The following is an 18,945-nucleotide window of genomic DNA, read 5'->3' as shown; positions in this document are numbered from 1 at the left end:
CCGTTTGCTTCATTTCTTTCGTGTACCGTGCCGCCGCCGGTTGCATCTTATCGGGATGTTTGAGATCGATAACCGTGACATGCTGTCCCTGGACAGGTGAGACCAAACGGTCTGTAACGAACGATTGTCTAGCTACGGTGAACCTTGTCAACGATTGGACTTTTTAGATTTTATCCTTTAGTGACACTAGAACTATCGACAACAAACGTGTATCTGTTCCTGTCAGATCGATAAACATGACAAACTTTTGAGTATATTCAGATTTGTAAATTAATTTCCTCATTTTATTATACTGCAATAAAAATTATGGAAGGTGTAAGAAAATTCACTGTTGTAACATTTTAAACGTCGTTGTAAGAATGTACGTATTAACCATGTATTTTAACTGCTTTCGTAGTTCTAATGTTGAACTCGTCAGTATAGAATGTTAAAGTAAATTTTCACAATTTTTTTACATTTTTTGTCTATGTCAATTCGATTAGTATTGAAGCAAAGGAAATTTATTTGAATACTTTCGACCGTCCGCGCCATATTTATGAACACAGAGAATTAAAAATCAGAAATTCTCTTCGAACCAAATTAACCCAAACGACACGTCGGGATCAAAAAAATGACGTCTATACAGAATAGTAAGAATTTAGAACTGTCACGATGTTCATAACCGAGTGTATCGAAACCCATATCCAGAACTTCCAAGGTAAACCAAACACACGAAAAAATAAATAGAAAACCATTCTACATCATTCTTATTCCTAATCGTTAAAAGCACATCTCTATTTCATCAATCCGAGTATACAGAAAAAAAAAGGAAAAGAAAACTGAAGTCAAGCCCACGGCGTTTCGATACACCCGGTACACTCGGGATCGTCAGTGTCAATAGAAAGTGCGAGTAGGAGGATTCGTGTTTCCGTTCTGAAATAACGAGCGTGTCGCTAAATAAGCAAATAAAATTTCGCAGACGTGGTCGCGCAGAAACGGGTATGCATATATCTATACCGAGAACACGAGAAGTCGTCCGCCGAATTCATCGGAACGATTCGGTTGGTAGACTGCTCGGCGCCAGCGGACCCACGTGTGGATACCGATCGAAGTTATGCGCGCGCGCGCGCGCGCGCGTTCCATTCTGTGTTGGACGGGGAAGATCGATCCGCAGATATGCAAAAGTCATTGACTCGCCACGATCGTCCCGGAATAACGGATACGACGATCAAGATCGAACTCGTGCCGCGCCCTTCCCCTCGAGTGCTCCCTTCTCCCCACCCTCCAACCCCCTCCTTCGACATCTTCTTCCTTCTTTACCTCTTTTTTTTTTTCTCTTGCTCCCGGCTCTTCGACTCGATCCCGATCTCGTGGATCGCGACACGATCCGTCGATCGAAGGGAGAAGTCGTGTTATTACAGGTTACCGGGCGAAATGACAGCCATTACGTGACCTTTTTCGATCACCGTACGGACCCCGGAGCCGCTTATCGATTTCATTGCGCTCGGGAATGGACGTCGACCGATGCTATTCTTTTTCCCCTTGTGTACTGGCTTGTTGTCGATGTAAATATGACGAGAATAGTGGTACAATTTAAGTTGCAGGTGCGTCGATTTTTTCTTCATTTTACCATCTATTGACAATACTGTTTTTGGTATAGTGTGGTTATTGACGTTGGGTTCCAACGGGTTAAAAATGATTTCTATTATGATATATTTTAATGTAAACGTTAATAATCGATATACGAAGTGTATAATGTTCAAATAACAATATCGAAACATATCTAATCAAACAAATAATGTTTTCCTGAATGATCTTATCTTTTATGTTTCATTACACTGATTCTTTCTTTGGTCCTTAAATTACACTCTTCTATTAGAATTCAACAGATGATTGTCAAGCTTCAATTGCATAATTACAACCGAAACGTGTTCCCGTCTGATTGATCCCGAGAGTTATAAATCACTGAAGCGAAATGAAAAGGCTGGATACTTCGACAAAAGAGTCGATCGAAACGGAAAAATTTCGCAAGCATTCCGTACACGTTGACTCACCGGAGGTGTCGTAAGAGGTTCATTAGAAACTTATGTTATCGCGATAATTACCAGTTTATGTACCGACGCTAATAGATCGATTTAGAAATTGATCGGTGCGTTTATGACGCCTGTTGCAGCACAGAATGAATCGAAAGATGTTATTAGAAAGCCAGGTGGTCTATCCTTGTTATTCGTCGATAAACTGTAAACCAGTCGGTTATCCATTGGTATCTCCCTGATTATTTTGTAAGGGCGATAAACATCTAAAATCAGTAAATGAACAAAGAATAAAGAATAGACAAAGGCTCTGCGTATGTATTTTATTTTTTATCTTTGGTGTATTAACACGGGGGAACAACCACGCGTGACTTTTGATTATACAAATTACAGGGATGCTTGCGTTACTCTCGAATCGGAGGGAATGAAATGCTCCATAATTGCTGGAAAGTTACATTGCGCACTGTAATTTCGGGTGAAAGTTCGTATCATCCGTAATTTTTAGGTATATCCACGTCGCGAGGAGATGTATCCCCGAACCGTGTCGAAAATGGAAAGGTAAAAACCACCTAAAGTTCCCTCGTTCGCTTGATATCCTCTTAGTGGTTGATTCTGTTTAATATTTCAGCGCCAACGTTTACCAGTTTCCTTCGATATTTTCACTTTCGGTTCACATTGTCTTAAGAATTCTTATATTCTAATAATAATAGTCTAACAAGTGAAATAATACAGCATGTGCTAGAATAAGTTCAGAAACGATAAGACATGCACATGATGCAACGATACGAAAATTGCAACTTTGCATTGACGCAAACGGTCGCTACTTCGAACATCTCCTGCAATGTAAGAAAGTTTATTTTACTACCACATTTGACCTTGAATGACCTTCAATGACAGCTCGCTGAAGTCGTCTCAACACCAACTATCACATCGCGATAAAAAAAACATAGCATTCTATTAAAAAAAATAGAGATGACCTTGAAATCTCCTCTATACCTTCACCCATGCAGAAACTATTTATGTCATAATATGCCCTCCTCGATACCGTGAAAGTTTTGTACATAACATTTTTTCATATTATTACAAATAACGGCAATATTCAAAGTGGACATAGTTATTGCCCCACCCTGTATAATTCGTACTAGCGTCGACTCACGGCGACCCCGCTGTTCCAGTTGCGGGTTATATACCCTCGCCAGCCGTCATCCTGGCTCGCTGCCCATGGAAATGAAATATCCTTGGGTGTATCGCGCGTGAAAGCTTTCGATTTAACACGAGCCGGCTGGGATCGGTTGTGACAGAAGTCGTTTCGAATACGTTCTGCATTGTGGCGTCGAATGGAAGAAGCTGTGGCGGCCGGCCGGGACATACGCTTAATAAATATCTCGGAGAAGACGGCAGGTTTATACGCGCGGGGAAACCCCCTATGGCGAGATTGGTTGAAATCTACGAATAAATCACCGTGCGCCCGTATAAAACACGCCGTTTTACCTCTGAACTCGTCCTCGCCGTGGGATTCCACCGATTCGCGATTAGGTTCGAACAGGGACGTGTTAAAAAAAGAAAAACCTGCTGATCTTATAGCGTCATTTTATGGTCATTGGGTAACCATTGATCTTTTCTCCGTTTATTCCATAATTTAGCATAGTTTCAAATTAACAGAGGAGGTGATTCATTACAGGTTAAGGTCTAAATATGGGCTGGTTAAAAGTTAATAGGTCTTAAACTACGACTCAAGAACGAAAGAAGGTCATTTTAACTCCATATCATAAAGCAAAAACATTTTTTAGATACATTAAAGTGTTACATTTTAAAAATCTTCAAAAGTCCTGAAGTAAAATTGCCAGCCCATATTTAAACCACCTCTTCTATCGACGGAATAGCAGAAGTATACAAGGTGAGGCTATTAAAACAGGCCACTTAAATATCTTTGCTCCTTACCGGTGACAGACAAAAATGTGTCACACGAAAAACATGTTGTTTTACGTAAAAAATGAACTTGACCTTCATATGACCTCTACGTGTCCATCTATCAAAAACCTATCCATATCAAATTATGTGCTCCTCGCTACCATGCAAATTTGATTTCACCATTTTTTTCCAATCACCGAGATATTCAGGTGGCCTGTTTTGTGTGCCTTCCCCTGTATGTCATTTACAAAAAGCAGCAGTTTATTTTCTTAATAACATGGTCGTACAGCGATGATTGTTGGAGACCTGGATGTGCAATGATAAATATTGCAAAGGGTGAATCCAGATTACTAGGCGGAACGAATCTTAATAAAACAAATCCGCTGACAATCGTACACCAAGAGAAGTCTTATCCGAACACCATAAATTAAGATGATAAAATCCCTGGCGAAGGTCTAAGAATTTTTCTCCCCCCCCCCCCCCCATAAGACGTACGATCCATGACGAAATCGTTTCTTCTTTTTCCCCCGTCGTCGTTTAGGGCAAGAAACCACGGGCAGTATACACACCACTCTCACGATCATTCACTCTGACGTTCCCCACTATGTCTTTGCCCTCGGTTTAATTAATCATCCGGCCCCTTTACACGTGTTAACACGTGGAACAGTGGGATTAGCCGTTTGAAGAAACGCATAAAACTTCGGAGTTCCGCGGGACCTCTCGAAGCTTTCTTTTTTTCGCCGCCATAACTCATTCCGGGATTTTCTTCTTGCTCATCCACTCTCGACGATCCCCACCTCCTTCTCTTTAACTTGGCAATCCATTCAGAATACTTGCTCGTCAGCGATCTTACGCACGGTAACGCACCCCGAGCCAATCTGGAAGTCTCCTCGGAATGATTAATGTTACGCTACCACCGTGCGCAGAGCGATTTGACTGGCAAGTCGATGGTTGGTTCTCAAGAATCCGGAAGCCAAGGTGATCGATAAGTCAACGACGATAGCGGATGGAACAAAAATCTGTGGTGGGGGGGTATTCTAGTCCTAAAATATTAACAATTTTTAAAATGCCTACAACTTGAAAATTAAGTAACGCGATTGTCACGACATATTTTATCTTTGTCGGACTGTAAAATTATAAAAGAATAATATTTTGGCTCAATTCTGGTAGGAACAATAGTGACACATCTACAGAAGATGTGTGCACAATATGGGCCCGATCGGTCAAGTAAAATTTGGGATATCATAGCAACCATTTTCCAAATCACGGTTTCCAAAAAAACTTTATATGTTGTATAGGCGTGTGCTATACGCGTTCTTCTTTATTCTTCTATAGGTTCGACAATTTTATATACTTCGCTATAATGTTTCAGGACCACATTCTCAGGACCCCAAACTATAATAATATGCAAGGTTTAATTATTTGACCGGCTACAGTAGAATACCCCCTTAAATTATGCTTTTCTCCCCTATGGGCCGAACAGGGGGAGGAAATTCCTCGGCTGCCTAGACCCACAGCGTCAATTAAATCCCTCTCTTGCGCTCGGTTCCTTGAACCGGAATGTACCGTCCAGGCGATCGCGATTACGTCGTGCGCAGCGATTTATTCCCCGGTTTTCCGCGAATGTTAACCCGGCCGGCTCTAACGGCTAGAGCCAGGATGCGTGACAATAAACGGCGCGCTGGATAAAAGGCTCTCCGCAGCCTATATCCCGTGCGAAAGAGAAACGCGCAACAGCAAACTGTAAGAGTCACGAACGAACGACAAATAGGCTGAACGCAACCCGCAACTTCCATTATCTCGCCGCCTAACGGGTAGACGGTTTTCGCTCCGAGACTCACGGCATTCATGTCGGGAAGGACGACGCGTGGGCGTCGCCGCCGCCGTCGTGGACATAGATAATCGTCGACGAAACGCGATTTTAGACGAACCGGCCGGTTCTAACGACCCCACGACACGGTCTCGGCTCCTTGAGACCTTTGTTCCGACACTCGTACGAATGTATCGAGTTTCTTGACTCGTTGAATCGCGGTAGGGTTTAGAGAGCTTCTAGACTATGGAGCACGGGTTCCCAACCTGTGGATTGCGACACAGACGAGATATAAGAATAGACCTAACGTGCAATATCATTTTCTGTCCGATGCTTTGGAGGCGTCAGGAGCCCTCGTACCGTTTCACTATTCCATTCCTTGATAGCAAAACCGGGGCAATAATGTACCCTCACGAGCAAACTCGGCGTCCACTATCCGCGTCGGAGAACTTCCTACCATTTGGTATCGGGAATTACTGAAATTTGTACCAAATTAACATTCGGTTTAACATTTATTTCAGTACTTGAAATAAACTTACGAAGTGATAAGGAGACGTTTCTTCCACTAGGGGAAAATGTGGCGTTGGAGGAGAACTTCCTACCACTTGGTATCGGGAATTACTGAAATTTGTACCAAATTATAGGGAAAGGGACTCCTATCACTTAGTTTTGGGAGGTACTGAAATTTATGCCAAATTAATATTCGATTTAACATTTATTTCCGAACCTGTCATAAATTTAGTAAGTGGTAGGAGACTTTTCTTCTACGCCGCTTTTTCCCCTAGCGGAAGCAGAATTTGCTCGTGAGAGTATGTATGTATCGGTATATGCAATCACGGGGTGTGTGTGAAAATGAAAAATAGGTCATTTCGTTAAATAAAATCAAGTTGACCTTGAAATCTCTGAAATTCCTCCAGGCATAAAAAATCACATACCTTGGAGGATGTGCCCCTTGGAGGATTAAAGTAGGAATTGGACGTAAAATTTTGTGTATATTTTCAAGTTCAAATGTTACATTTACATATAATTAGAAAGAATACTGCAATTGCTACAGATGGGTCAAAATGGTCCTGCATTCATTGTACGAGGGTTAATTGTATTGGCAACTATATTACATGAAATTTATAATGTTTATCGATCTATATTTTCACCGTGCAAAATTTATAGGTTATTTTTCTCTATAAATAACGAACTTTCGAGGCCCCAGTTTAGATATTAGACACAGGTGTAAAATAATTTTGATCGAAGTCACGAGTTAAGATTCTTTGCATCGCTCAAGAGGATCCCGCAGCGCGTTCATCTCTATGCATCCTGTTGCTGGCACACCCTGTATAAGTGGAGTAACTCAAGCAAAGGAAAAAGGAGTCTGTATCGCGCGAGGAATGCACGGTTGAAATTAGAATGACAAAAGCCGCGCCCTAATGGGCCAGGCAGGGAATGGTCGTTGAAAATCTTGAATGTCGGAAGTGGAAGAGAAACACGAGTAGATCAGAGAAACACGACCACGGAGATCTAGAGGAAGGGTGGAAATCATCTTGAAACATATTCCAGGCTTATCGTGACGTATCTGAAACGAACAGAATTTTCTATTATGTATATCGTGGAGGTACATATACGTGAGTACTCTCAATCACGTTGAATGTCTTTTGTGTCCGAACCGAACGTGCATTAAGTGGCCGATCTGATAACGATTTACATTTTCACCGGGTGTTCTTTACTGATTTTATTCAAATTTTCTTCACAAGAAAATATTCACTTCCTGGATGGAAATATTTTCTTCACAAGAAAATATTCATTTCCTGGAAGGAAATATATCCTTCGTGTTATTCAATCAAGCTTATAAATCGCTTTCTACGAGGTTCCGAACGTGTCGTCTGAACTAGGAAACGGATAACGCGATATCAAAAGTATAATTTACGACTTAAACACTTTAACCAGAGCCAATAGGCAATCACCGATAGTCCAGCTGAATGGTACTTACTTAACTGTATTAAGTGATTACAGTATCTTTTTTCGCGAGACCGATCGAAAGAAATGCTGTCTGTAATGGACAGATAATACAATACTAATGATACTCTAATTACTCAAATCCCGATGGTCAAGCAGAGAAATTGCGTGTTCGGGATTCTTCGTAGTACGACCGCGAGGAACAGTATAACAGCAATCACCGCGAGTATAATAATGGCAATTACAGCGAGTAATAAAGCTATCATTACGATTGCATTAAAGCGCATTCCATCGGGGACCTACCGCAATCTGCAAGGGCGTAGCGCTGTTTTTCCTTCGTTCGGAGCTGCGATTTTCTTCCCTCGATGCTGTTGCTGCTTGTGTTTCGATATCACCATTTAATTTTCCTTAAATTGTCAACAAATTACAGGTTTCACATTTCCCTTGATTAAAAGCTATAATCAGACGAATATTTTTATTGGACGTTTAAAGATATCAATTGTTCAAATATTCTTAAGTATCAGTAAATACATACATATTTCAACTTTTATTTCAATTCACTCAACCCGTTCACTTTTTTTGTCCACTATACATGACATCAACTTTATCAATGGGTTACTAATACCAGAAATATATTTTATCAACCGTAGGTATATAGATTCTTTCATTAAGTGATTCTGAAACAATAGAAAATCAATGTAAAAACTACTTCTTTTCTAAAACCATGTATTTTGTTTGCTGTTATTTTTACATGCGATTTAGTAGTAGCAGAATTTGGACTTTTGCGATATTATAATTTATAGTCTATATTTGTAATATGTCCACTATAATGGACAAATACAGTCAACGATCTCATGGTTAAAGCGTTTATTTATCTTCCATGTTACAGTTGTACAATTAATAAAACCACAAAATGGAGACCGTTCACTTTCTGTGTCCATTATAATGGACATTTATTTGCCGCTATTTGTTTTTGTCGAAACAAACACTTACCGTCGGGATAATCTTATTGTCATGAGTTTTTATCATTTTTAACAAGAAATAAATTTTTCCTATTGCAAAAGCATAGTAAACAGTGATTTGATTAATCGATTATGCTTCTATAGTTTTACAAAAAAAAAAAAATTATCTTCGTTCAATCTCGTTCCATTAAGTCGTTTCTCTTCGAACGTATGTAGTTTATGATTCGTTTCAAACTCTTTTCCAAGATTCCGTTTTTATTTAAAAAAATTTTCTTACACGGTCGTTAATCAAGATTTCCATAGAAACGCTCCGTGTGTTACAGGTTGAGATCTATTTTCAAGGTTCGATCGTGAACGCGCACGGTATTTGCAAACAAAACAAACGAAGGTTTCAGGGATCGAAAGGTTCGCGTTTCATGGCTACGGGCAACGGTGGACTCTCTGCTCTTTATCAATATCGCGATCTCGCCGCGGAGATCCATCAAGCGTGCGCACACACGACCGCGGAACGGATGAATGCTTAATCGATGCAGGCTAATCGATTTAACGAAATCATTAAGCAACCATTCAGCCGTGATTCATTGGCCGCGCGTGTGATTTAGTTACGGTGATACGATTCGCGATCTTCACGAAGTATCCAAACAATTTAACAATATAAATACACAAGAATCTCATTTATATTGACCTTTACTTTGCAAAAAAAAAACTCTCAAGAATTGTTGCGATCTGAAGCAAACCGTTATAAATGGGGATTCCTGGACAACTACGCATCATGTGAAAAACATTCACTGCCCCAAAAATCCTAAAGACAATACATACACCAACCATAATATTGAATTTTCCACCAATCGCAAGTCGATCACTTGCAACGATCGGCTACGAATCCTCGAATTAAGACAGTACATATTCACCTAGTACCTATAGAGGGTGAATCTCTCGCTGGTAGGGTCAAGAGACAAGCCGTCTGTTTGGTCATTTAAGAGTCGCTAGCTACTTCTGCTGAGCAGTCTATGTGTGTGACGGAGACAGAGAGTGTCGGTTTTCGCTCTGCCTCTGTCGCACACATAGGCTGCTCAACAGGGGTAAGCTACCGTTGACACGTTTATGGTCACTGCAGTTAAACGACAAAGCAGGCGGCTTGCCTCTCGACCCTAGCAGCGAGCGATTCACCCTGTACGTGCACGAACGGGCTCGAAGGACATCAAGATGGATCGCAATGCCGCGTCAAGACGTATCGATTTCTCGCGAAGTGTCAACCGCGTGTTCAATTAGACGCGTGTATAATCATCGGCCCGATCCTTCGACGATACTTACAGCTATATCGAGAACAGTTGCGCTTTGTCCACGATTCGATCCAAACTGGCTCCGTATGTGGCGCCCGGGAACAAAGACATTTTTGTCCTCTAATTTCTTTTTCGACCACGGAATAAAGTGCAAAAGCGTCTATTTTTAGCGAATCGGTAGACGTAGCCAGCCGTCGACTATGAATTAATAAACGCGATTATCGATGAATTTATGTCGGTGTTGATACGTTTGACTTTTATGGATTTCTAGGTATCGTGGAAGAAGTAGCATTGGTGGATTTTTTTTTGTAGGATGATTCACTTTAGATTTAGAGCTGAGGCTTTATACATTGTTGGGTACTAGGTTGGTGGATATGAAATTCAGTTTTTCTGCGGATCGAATTTTCTGGGGTCTAGTTTTGTCGGATCTTCTATTGCTTTAGAGCAATATTAGTTAGTTTTGAATACTAAGATTTGTAATAGTAGTATTAAAATCTTATCCGATCGTCATGAATAATTAGAATATTCGTGAGTTTTTTTTTATATCAATTTAAACTTGGGTTCCAATTTAAAATTGGAATCGAGAAGGCCAGAAAATACTATTTGGTAATAATGTTTTAAGAGATATTATTGAAAATAATCCACGACAAGCAGCAGGGGAAATAGTGTTTCAATAGCGTTGTGGAATCTACCTATGGTATGTTTCATTTGTGAGAACGACATGTCATATGCACCAACCTAATAAAAAGAAGTAAAGTGTTACAAGAGAATGTGAAGGGGAAAAAAGTCACCTTGCTAGCTTCATTATAAATTAGTTAAGGCTAAGCAAAAAGACTCTTTTTTTCTTTCTCTCTCATTTCTTCTCAGATTTATGAACATAAGAACATCGTACTTCAGAGTATGATCTCGGAGGTATGACTAATATTTAGTAAAAATATATATTCTTATACATGAATTCATTTTTATATTTTTTCCTTACTAAATAAGCCATTCACAAGCAAAAGTGACTAACTCCACTTTTAAAATTTGTTCAAAATTTCAGTGACAAAGCACTTGACTAGTGTTTAACTTTTTATGTTTAAAATAAATTTTAAATATAAAATTTGTGGAGCTAATCGCGTTAACAAATGGACGGCTCAAGTATCTATAATTCTAAACAACAAACTTTTCCAAATTTTACAATGTTAGAAACGAACGATGATTGACTTCTCGGTCCAATGCAATCGGGAAAATCTCGAAGAGCGATCGGAATGAAGTTCTCCAGGCGAACGGACGTTCCGCTCGATCTGCCTGAAAAGTGACTTCCGTCGCGTCTTTGACGTAAACTATTAATCACATACAGAGATGATAAATGGAAAAACCTGTCGACAATGCCTCACATTGTAACGGAGCGTGCCGTCATTTTTTTTTTACACGATTTGCTAAGACTGGCTACTATGGTAAACCTAGATAGATTTATGTATCCAGTATACTTTATAAAATTTTTAACTATATACAATAATTCTTAAATAATTAATTCTGTAAAAAGCAAAATAGAAACTGTAAACAAAATAAATCGAGTTAGTGTTTCGCTTTTAGTTTTTTTTTGTCCCACTGGAATCCTTGAGTATGTTATCCTGTTCCCGAAAGCTCAGGGCCCTCTTACCAGTTGTACCAAATTAATAAAGTATAGAAATTTTCTACGAAGTGTTGGGTAAAGTCTTAACTAACTAATATTTTGATCTATTTTTTTTTACAGACCACGACACGTCAGCTCCCATTTTGGACGACACTACGTCGGACATTAAAGTTTACGCCGGTGGTCGAACCCGAAGACGCAGATCGTTGTCCAAAAAAAGGTACATAGATTACACTCCGAGCGAAGAGGAGAATCAGCATTTGGTGGGACAGAGTGTGGAGCGTCGAGGGTTTTTACAAAGCGATGAAAGTTACGAGAGGTAATGAACGTCTTCCTGCTTTGATCACGATAAAAATTATATTCTACGATCATTCTTCTGTACTTATGAAACCTCTTCTGTAGAGACGTAAAGATACTTCCTCGATCATTTCTTCCATAAGCATAGATAGAGATCATTCAACACAAATCTTCTTTTCTATTCGTTCAAAATTCCAATACCAAATTTTATAACGCTGTTATGTTTCCTTAGAATCACGTCAAAAATTTCGTTTCAATGTGATCTAAGTATTTTTAAAGAGCAGTTTATAAATTTTTGAAAGTTTAGGCGGATCAGAAACTAAAGAAAAAAGTGAAAAATTGCAGATACTACACCGTGGAACGGAGAAGAAATGATCCTAGGGAGGTCTACAGCCAAGTCTCGGAAATGGAATCGGATCCGTTCGTGACTTGGCGACCACGCCGGGCCCTGCCACGTAAATATTTCATCGAGATCATGGTGGCGGCCGACGCCGAGATGGTGAAATACCACGGCAAAAATCTGACCAGGTACATTTTGGTCCTGATGCACACGGTAAGTGTCGGAAATATTAGAAATGATCCTTATTCTCTCTAGTCTCTAATCGAACATCACACCATTAAAACTCTTCTATTGAAAAAAAAACTTCAACCAAAATCAAATTGTACTTAACTCTCTTATAAACCGTACACTTTCTGCTATTATTATCAGTACAGAGAATTGATTTGCTTTCGGGTCTATTTCAACCCAGGCATGTTTTCATTGTATTGACCTACTCACGTTTTCCTTTAATAAACGCTGTTACAACTTCACATACCTTTCTTCGATGTAATCTTAATCTCGTCTTTTCAGAAATGTTCGCAGGTTTGCGATATTTGCAAAGAAATCGTTACTGATCCACGTGTTTCCCCTTCCTCGTTATCAGTTCGAACGTATAGCTGAACTAAGTACCTTAACAGTGTTAAGCGGAATCCTACTTGACATGTAAAATCTTCGATAAATCATTCCAATCGCTTCTTCAACGATCTTCTTTATTTTCGTGGGATAATACATACAACAATCCCCTTTAGTTTCTAAAAAATTATTGAATTTTCCGTTTCGAGTACTGACAAAAAATATTCCTCCAATCCTGGGACACCTAAAACAATGCGTGGACGTTTTATCCGAGGTACCACCCTGTATACGGGCCCAGGTATTTATTACCCGACATCCGTTAGAAAAGAACGAAACAGGAAAAAAAGCACGGTGAAACAAAGCTCGACAGGCTGCGTGGGTGTATCACTTTGTCCGAGCATGGCTCTGGTGGAGAAAAAGAAAAGAAGACTGGGGGTGGGAGGGCTCATGGGTACGAAGCAAAGCAGGATTAAAAGAGCTCGAGGATCCTCGAAACATCGCGGCGGCTCTCTGTTCGTTCCATGATCGATCTTGCGTGCCAGCGGGATCTGTCGCGAGCATTAAATATTATGCAAATGGCGCCGGTTGCGTTCCTAGTTAATTCTGAGATATCGAAAGGTAGCCAAGGGGAGAACATTCGATCATCGGTCATCGACCGCGTAGCAACCACCCACGGCACTAATTCGATTGTCGCTGAAAAATCATCTGTACAATCTCTAAATACGAAGTTCCTCTTTTTTTTAGGGTACTGAACAACAGACGAACGTGTAGAAAAGAAGTGTTTGTTTTTTATATTCTCGTGGATCGGTTTTGAACGAGGGAAACGTGTCGGGTTCGGGTCTTCTTCGCGTCTGTGTGAAAGAAGATGCATCAGATCGGTTTTATTCTGTTTTAAGGTTGAAAAAGTTACCTTTTAGTTAACTTTTATCCCTAATTGTCCCTGGTCCCTAACTGGTTTTTCTTCAAATGAAAAATATCTTCCAAAGTCGTCTGTGATAAAATGGCGGACGCTGTGGAGAACGAGAAAGAATATTAGAGAGGTAGTGTAAGGTTCTGATTTCCGTAAAACTAGATGCTTTTGGCAGAACACTTTAATTGATTTTACATTAAAAAGAAGAATGTCGAAGACAGTGTATCCTCGCTAGAACAATCGATTCTTTACATCTTCGGTAAAAGGGTAGTAAGAAGACTATCTTCGGAACGTTACGAACTTGTCGAACTAACGTTGTTATTATTAGATTGTGGATTTTCTATAGTACTTACAGTTGTCTATAACTCAATATCAGACTATGTTTAATAAAGTTCAATGACGCTTTCATTTCACTTAGAATCCGATACAACCGTTAACGCTGGAACTACCAAAGCAGTCAAAAGGACTGGTTAACACATTCTTATAACGATGATTAAAATATTACAACCAATTTTCTCGGATCTGTCACATCTTTTATTGCAATATCAAACTAAAGAAACTAATCCCTTGATAAATTTGTATATTTTCAAGAGTATCCCATGTTTACCGACCCAATAGAAATCGATCTACGTTTATCGTCAGTAGTTCTATTGTTAACAAAGCAAACAGTTTCTCTAATATAACCGACAAGAATCGATATTTCCATAAACGTGTACAGTCTAGTCATTATTCTACTCTGTTTTATGTGTTCATATCACCCACAGTCTGTAGCTGACCTTTCAAGCAAACATACCCATAAAAATATAATAATAATAGGAAGGAATACCTAAAAAAGTTCGCCATAAAGCAATGAAAACGTTCTCGGCTAGAGCCAGATGAATGAATGGGATAGAGTGTGTACAAGTTTCGTTTTCGCACGGGAATAGCGTAGGTTGTCTTTCGCAACGAGACGTAACGACGGCCCCGTGGGGTCGTTAATCATCTTTAATTAGCCACGGCGTATATTCGAGTTTTACCGGCGAAAATTTTCAGGGGTCCGCGAGAGATTAGCTGGGCCCCGCCGGTTGACATAATGGACGTCCCTTGTTGAGGGGAATATAATCTGTCGACGGAGCTCGATTGCCGCTGTTCCACGGGCCCGAGATAACCACCGCCAAGCCGTGCGCGCGCGCGAGATTCCGCCGCGGACATTTAGAAGCCGTATATTCCCGAGGAACATAAATTTTAAGAGCAGCCCGCTCCTGCGTTGCCAGGCCTGGCCTTCTCTCCGGGGCTGTGCACAATTCATCGTCGAAAGAATAGAATGTACAAGTTGCACCTCGAGGATTATAAATTCTGACGGGTCGAGGGGCCTACCGATACGATCGCCCCCGGGGACTAACTACCTCTAACGCGACGTTGACATTCTCGGCACGGCAATTGGAGCTCGGATAGAATTGGATCCTCGCTGCTTCCGGGCGACGAGGATCGTAAACCTTCGCGACGGGAATGGCGTGTCGATTGTGCATCGTTAAAGCTTGAACCGTCTTTTGTAATTTATCTTGCTCTGGATTTTTTGGATTCATTTTGGATTGTAAAAAATTCGGTGCTTTATCTTCCCTGAATTGAAGGATAGACGATGTTTCGGATATTGTAATGGGGGTTAATAAGATTTCGGGACACTCGCAGAATGGATTCTGTAATTTATTTGTGATTTATCTTGATGTGGTTCTCCTGGATTTATTTTTGGTCGTGGGAAATTTTGGGTTCTATCCCTCGAAAATCGAAGGGTAAACGATGTTTCGGTTATTATACAGGGTATTAATATAATTGTTAAAATAATTATTAAATATGGGGCACTTTCGCAGGGTAGATTCTACACGTAAAACTAAGACGGAAATCAAGAATGACGAAATTGCGTTCGAGGCTTCGTTTCCGAGTTATTAATTGTTGAAAATGAAACCGACTCGTGAGACGATTGAAGAACGCGGCTCTCAAGTAGAATAACCCGTCGCGTCAGACGCCTGTATTTTCAGTAACTCGGAAGTGAAGCTTCGAACGCAATTTCGTCATTCTTGATTTTCGTCTTACAATTAGTTTGACATGTAGAATCCACACTGTGCAAGCGTACTAAATTTTTATTAACACCCCGTAAAAAAAAGATAAACAATTAACATACAGATTTGTGTAGATAGACAATTTCACTAAAAGTTCATTCTTTGAAATTGTATGTATTAAACATTCACGAATTAGATAAAACGATAGCAAAGTTGCATAAGATCTTGGTGTTGAATCTGTAACAAGACATTCAATACTTACGCTTATTATCACTAACAGGTTATTCTTCTCATAACTCTGAATACGTACAAATAATTCACATAATCACATTATTAAAATAGAATTAAAAGAACCTCCATTTTCTACACGCCAGCTTAATAATTTCCTTCTTAAGTCTTGTTCCCGACAGCTAATTTATACACTCTCTCGAACCTCTACGACCTAACGATAAATGTTACCACTAACATTCCACTTAAGCATGATTAAGAAACACCAGAATCATAATTTCGCTAATTTACACAGCCCTCTGGCGGGGGAGGGGGGAACCTTTAACGCTTCGTACCTGTTCCCGAGCACGTGTGATAAATTCATTCGAACAAACCGATCCGCTAATTACCCGTGGAATTACGAGCCTCGGAATCGATGGCGCCCGACAGATAGCTGGTGTTCGAAGTCTGTATATGCATTAGAAGGAGGTCGGGGCCCTCGTCGCCGTTTCAATTCCTCGAACAAACACGAAAATCACGACCTATCCCAGCTGCATTTGCATTCAATCCGATCGCCCGGCAGAAAACGGAATTTGCATTCGAATCGAAGTCGCTTTACGCGGCGAAAGATCGATCCCCCCCCCCCAACTGGTTGCCCTATACATACATACTACGTGTATTGTGGGGATGACCAATTATATAATCGCCGGCCCAGAATCCTTAAACAGAGCGTAACGTTCGTGCAGCACGTGGGATGTGCCCCACTAAACCTTGTTCTCCCTCCCCTCGCCCCGCTCGCTGCACCCAGGTACACTTTTCCCACTGCAACAGCTCTCCGTAATTTATGCCCCGTGTCGGTCTGGTTTTGCAAGCGGCGCCTAGGAGAGAATAGAACCACGGAAAGGCGATCCTCCGCGCACCAGGGTCCGAGAGGGACTCGTTAAAACACGCGACGTTTTGCAACCCCATCCGCGGTGTTTCTTTTTTCCCCCGAGATCCCTGGGCTTAGACCGTAAATATTCCCTCTTGGTGAATATCGTCGCGTAAAATGGTAATTTTTATGTGACTATCGGTAGTATAACAACGCGTTGTTTGACGATACGCGATGGGCTGACTGCTGATCCGTCATAGTTATTGCAACACTCGATAGGAATCATCGACAATTATTCATTTGTAACGTCTTGTGAAGGAAGGACAATAAAAAATTTCATCGAAATTTCCTTGTGATTAAACATTAGGATCATCTGGTCTACTCCTAATGATTTTTCTAGGTAACTGATCCAGGTTGAATGGATTTATGGACTGATCCAAGGAAAAGTAAAGTCAGTAGGCCATGTAAAATCGGTGGAACACGGAAATCCGATCGTAGCCCGATAAATGAATGATTCATGTAATTTGACGGTTAGCCTGCTCATTGTCAACCAGGTCATTACCATCCAGTCGGTTGCACGTCCCACGCGGATCGGGACCACACCTCAGAAGAGGGCAACATCCCACGAAGCGTCCGGGGGGGACTCACTTTCACGTGCCCACGCCCGTCATTCATCCGACGATTCAATCAGGCTTTCCTGGGTCTATCGATCATCCTTTGATATTCATGATCATTTTTTTTTTTACGAATCGATGAAATCTAATTTGACGTCGCGTCGAGCGGTGTTTGATAAGTTGAGTGGCCAACGTATTCCGTTCGGGCCGTCTCGTTACGGTATATATGATGCATAACTCAACCGCAACGCGAGCTCCTCGACGTTGCTTTCGCCCCCGTGATACATTTTCATTCTTCTTTTATTAATGAATATTGGTAATTCAGTACATAGCACCTCTTTTCTTCGTATTTTCAGCTCTTTGTACATCTATTTCCGTACCAATGCCACAAACTGGTGCAACTTCCTGCTAGAGAACTAAAAATTTTGTCTTAACCCTTTCACTCCGAATCGGTCTGAAATCGGAAACTGTTTATATTAATCCTTTGCACTCCGAGCAATTTTTAATATGACTTCCCAGCAACTCCGAGTCATTTTTACTATGAGCAACCAGCTACTCCAGGACTATTTAATGTTAACATACAATTATACATGCAATGTAACAATAGAGGCCCCCATGGAAAAGTGAAGAATATTTTAATTTTTAAATGTATAAAAATACAATGTTGCTTCTACATAGATTTCGCCGCTTTAGACATCGGAGTGCAATGGGTTAAAAAATAAAAAGTTCTAAGTTTTAGGACAGTCTCCAAAACACGCCAATAAAATCTACCATAAACGTTAGCAAATATGATACAACCTGCCAAGTAAATCACCTTTCAAATCAGACCTTAAACTGGATCCCAAGAACCCAGAGGGTTAAGGCCACACCAATTTACCAAACGATTCTCACGATTGTCACCTTTCACGACATACTTCGAATAGGAATGACCGTAAAATAAGTTCACTAAACTGATCGTAAATCCGCCAGGAAGACATTAATCTCTCCTAGAAAGTCTGAAAAGAGGGATCGCGCGATGTCTTGTCACCTATCGCGGCCCGTTTTCCCGGCATCCATCGCGACAGCTTCTTCCTGAAGTTCTCCGCGGTTTCGATTGGCTTTTCTACACGCCCGACTCTATCGGATCGTGTCATGTTTTTACGCGTGGCGATAACTAAAGAGGGTCGACGGTGCATCGGGCATAAATTTCACTCGAACTCGGTCAATCGTCGCGCGACGTTTTAGCACTTCGGTGAATGCTCGTTCAGGGCTGATGCGCGTAGCTGGATGACGACAGTTCGGTAGCCGTAATCTTATCGACCGGTCGTAACTAACTTCGAAGCAATAAGAATCTAAATGGCCCTCGAGATCGACCGCCTAAGTGATTCTTCGGTGGAGAGAAAGGAATTGTGACTGGGAATCAAAGGAATCTACGGTCTTTTTTATCCTACTTAAGACTTTATACTCGGGACCAGGTATTAATAACAGCTCTTAACTGTACCTACCTTGTAATAAAATCCTACCTACTATACTTACCTTGCGGTGTAATAAAGTCTCGCAATCGTTATTATTAGACTGCGGATTTTTATGCAAAAT

At 40.7% G+C, this 18,945-nt stretch overlaps 1 protein-coding gene across 1 annotated transcript in view; it reads left to right on the top strand.

Annotated features, from left to right (window-relative positions):
- The window catches only part of LOC107194418 (A disintegrin and metalloproteinase with thrombospondin motifs 9), a 123,184-nt gene that overhangs the window by 88,562 nt on the left and 15,677 nt on the right, over positions 1–18,945 (top strand). The window contains exons 6-7 of the mRNA XM_015584039.1: positions 11,664–11,852; positions 12,173–12,393. Coding sequence (XP_015439525.1) covers positions 11,664–11,852; positions 12,173–12,393 — 410 coding nt within the window. The remainder of the gene's footprint in view (positions 1–11,663; positions 11,853–12,172; positions 12,394–18,945) is intronic.

This window comes from Dufourea novaeangliae, unplaced genomic scaffold (assembly GCF_001272555.1).
Source record: "Dufourea novaeangliae isolate 0120121106 unplaced genomic scaffold, ASM127255v1 scaffold39, whole genome shotgun sequence".
NCBI lineage: Eukaryota > Metazoa > Arthropoda > Insecta > Hymenoptera > Halictidae > Dufourea > Dufourea novaeangliae.
This window is presented reverse-complemented; position numbering and strand designations above follow the sequence as displayed.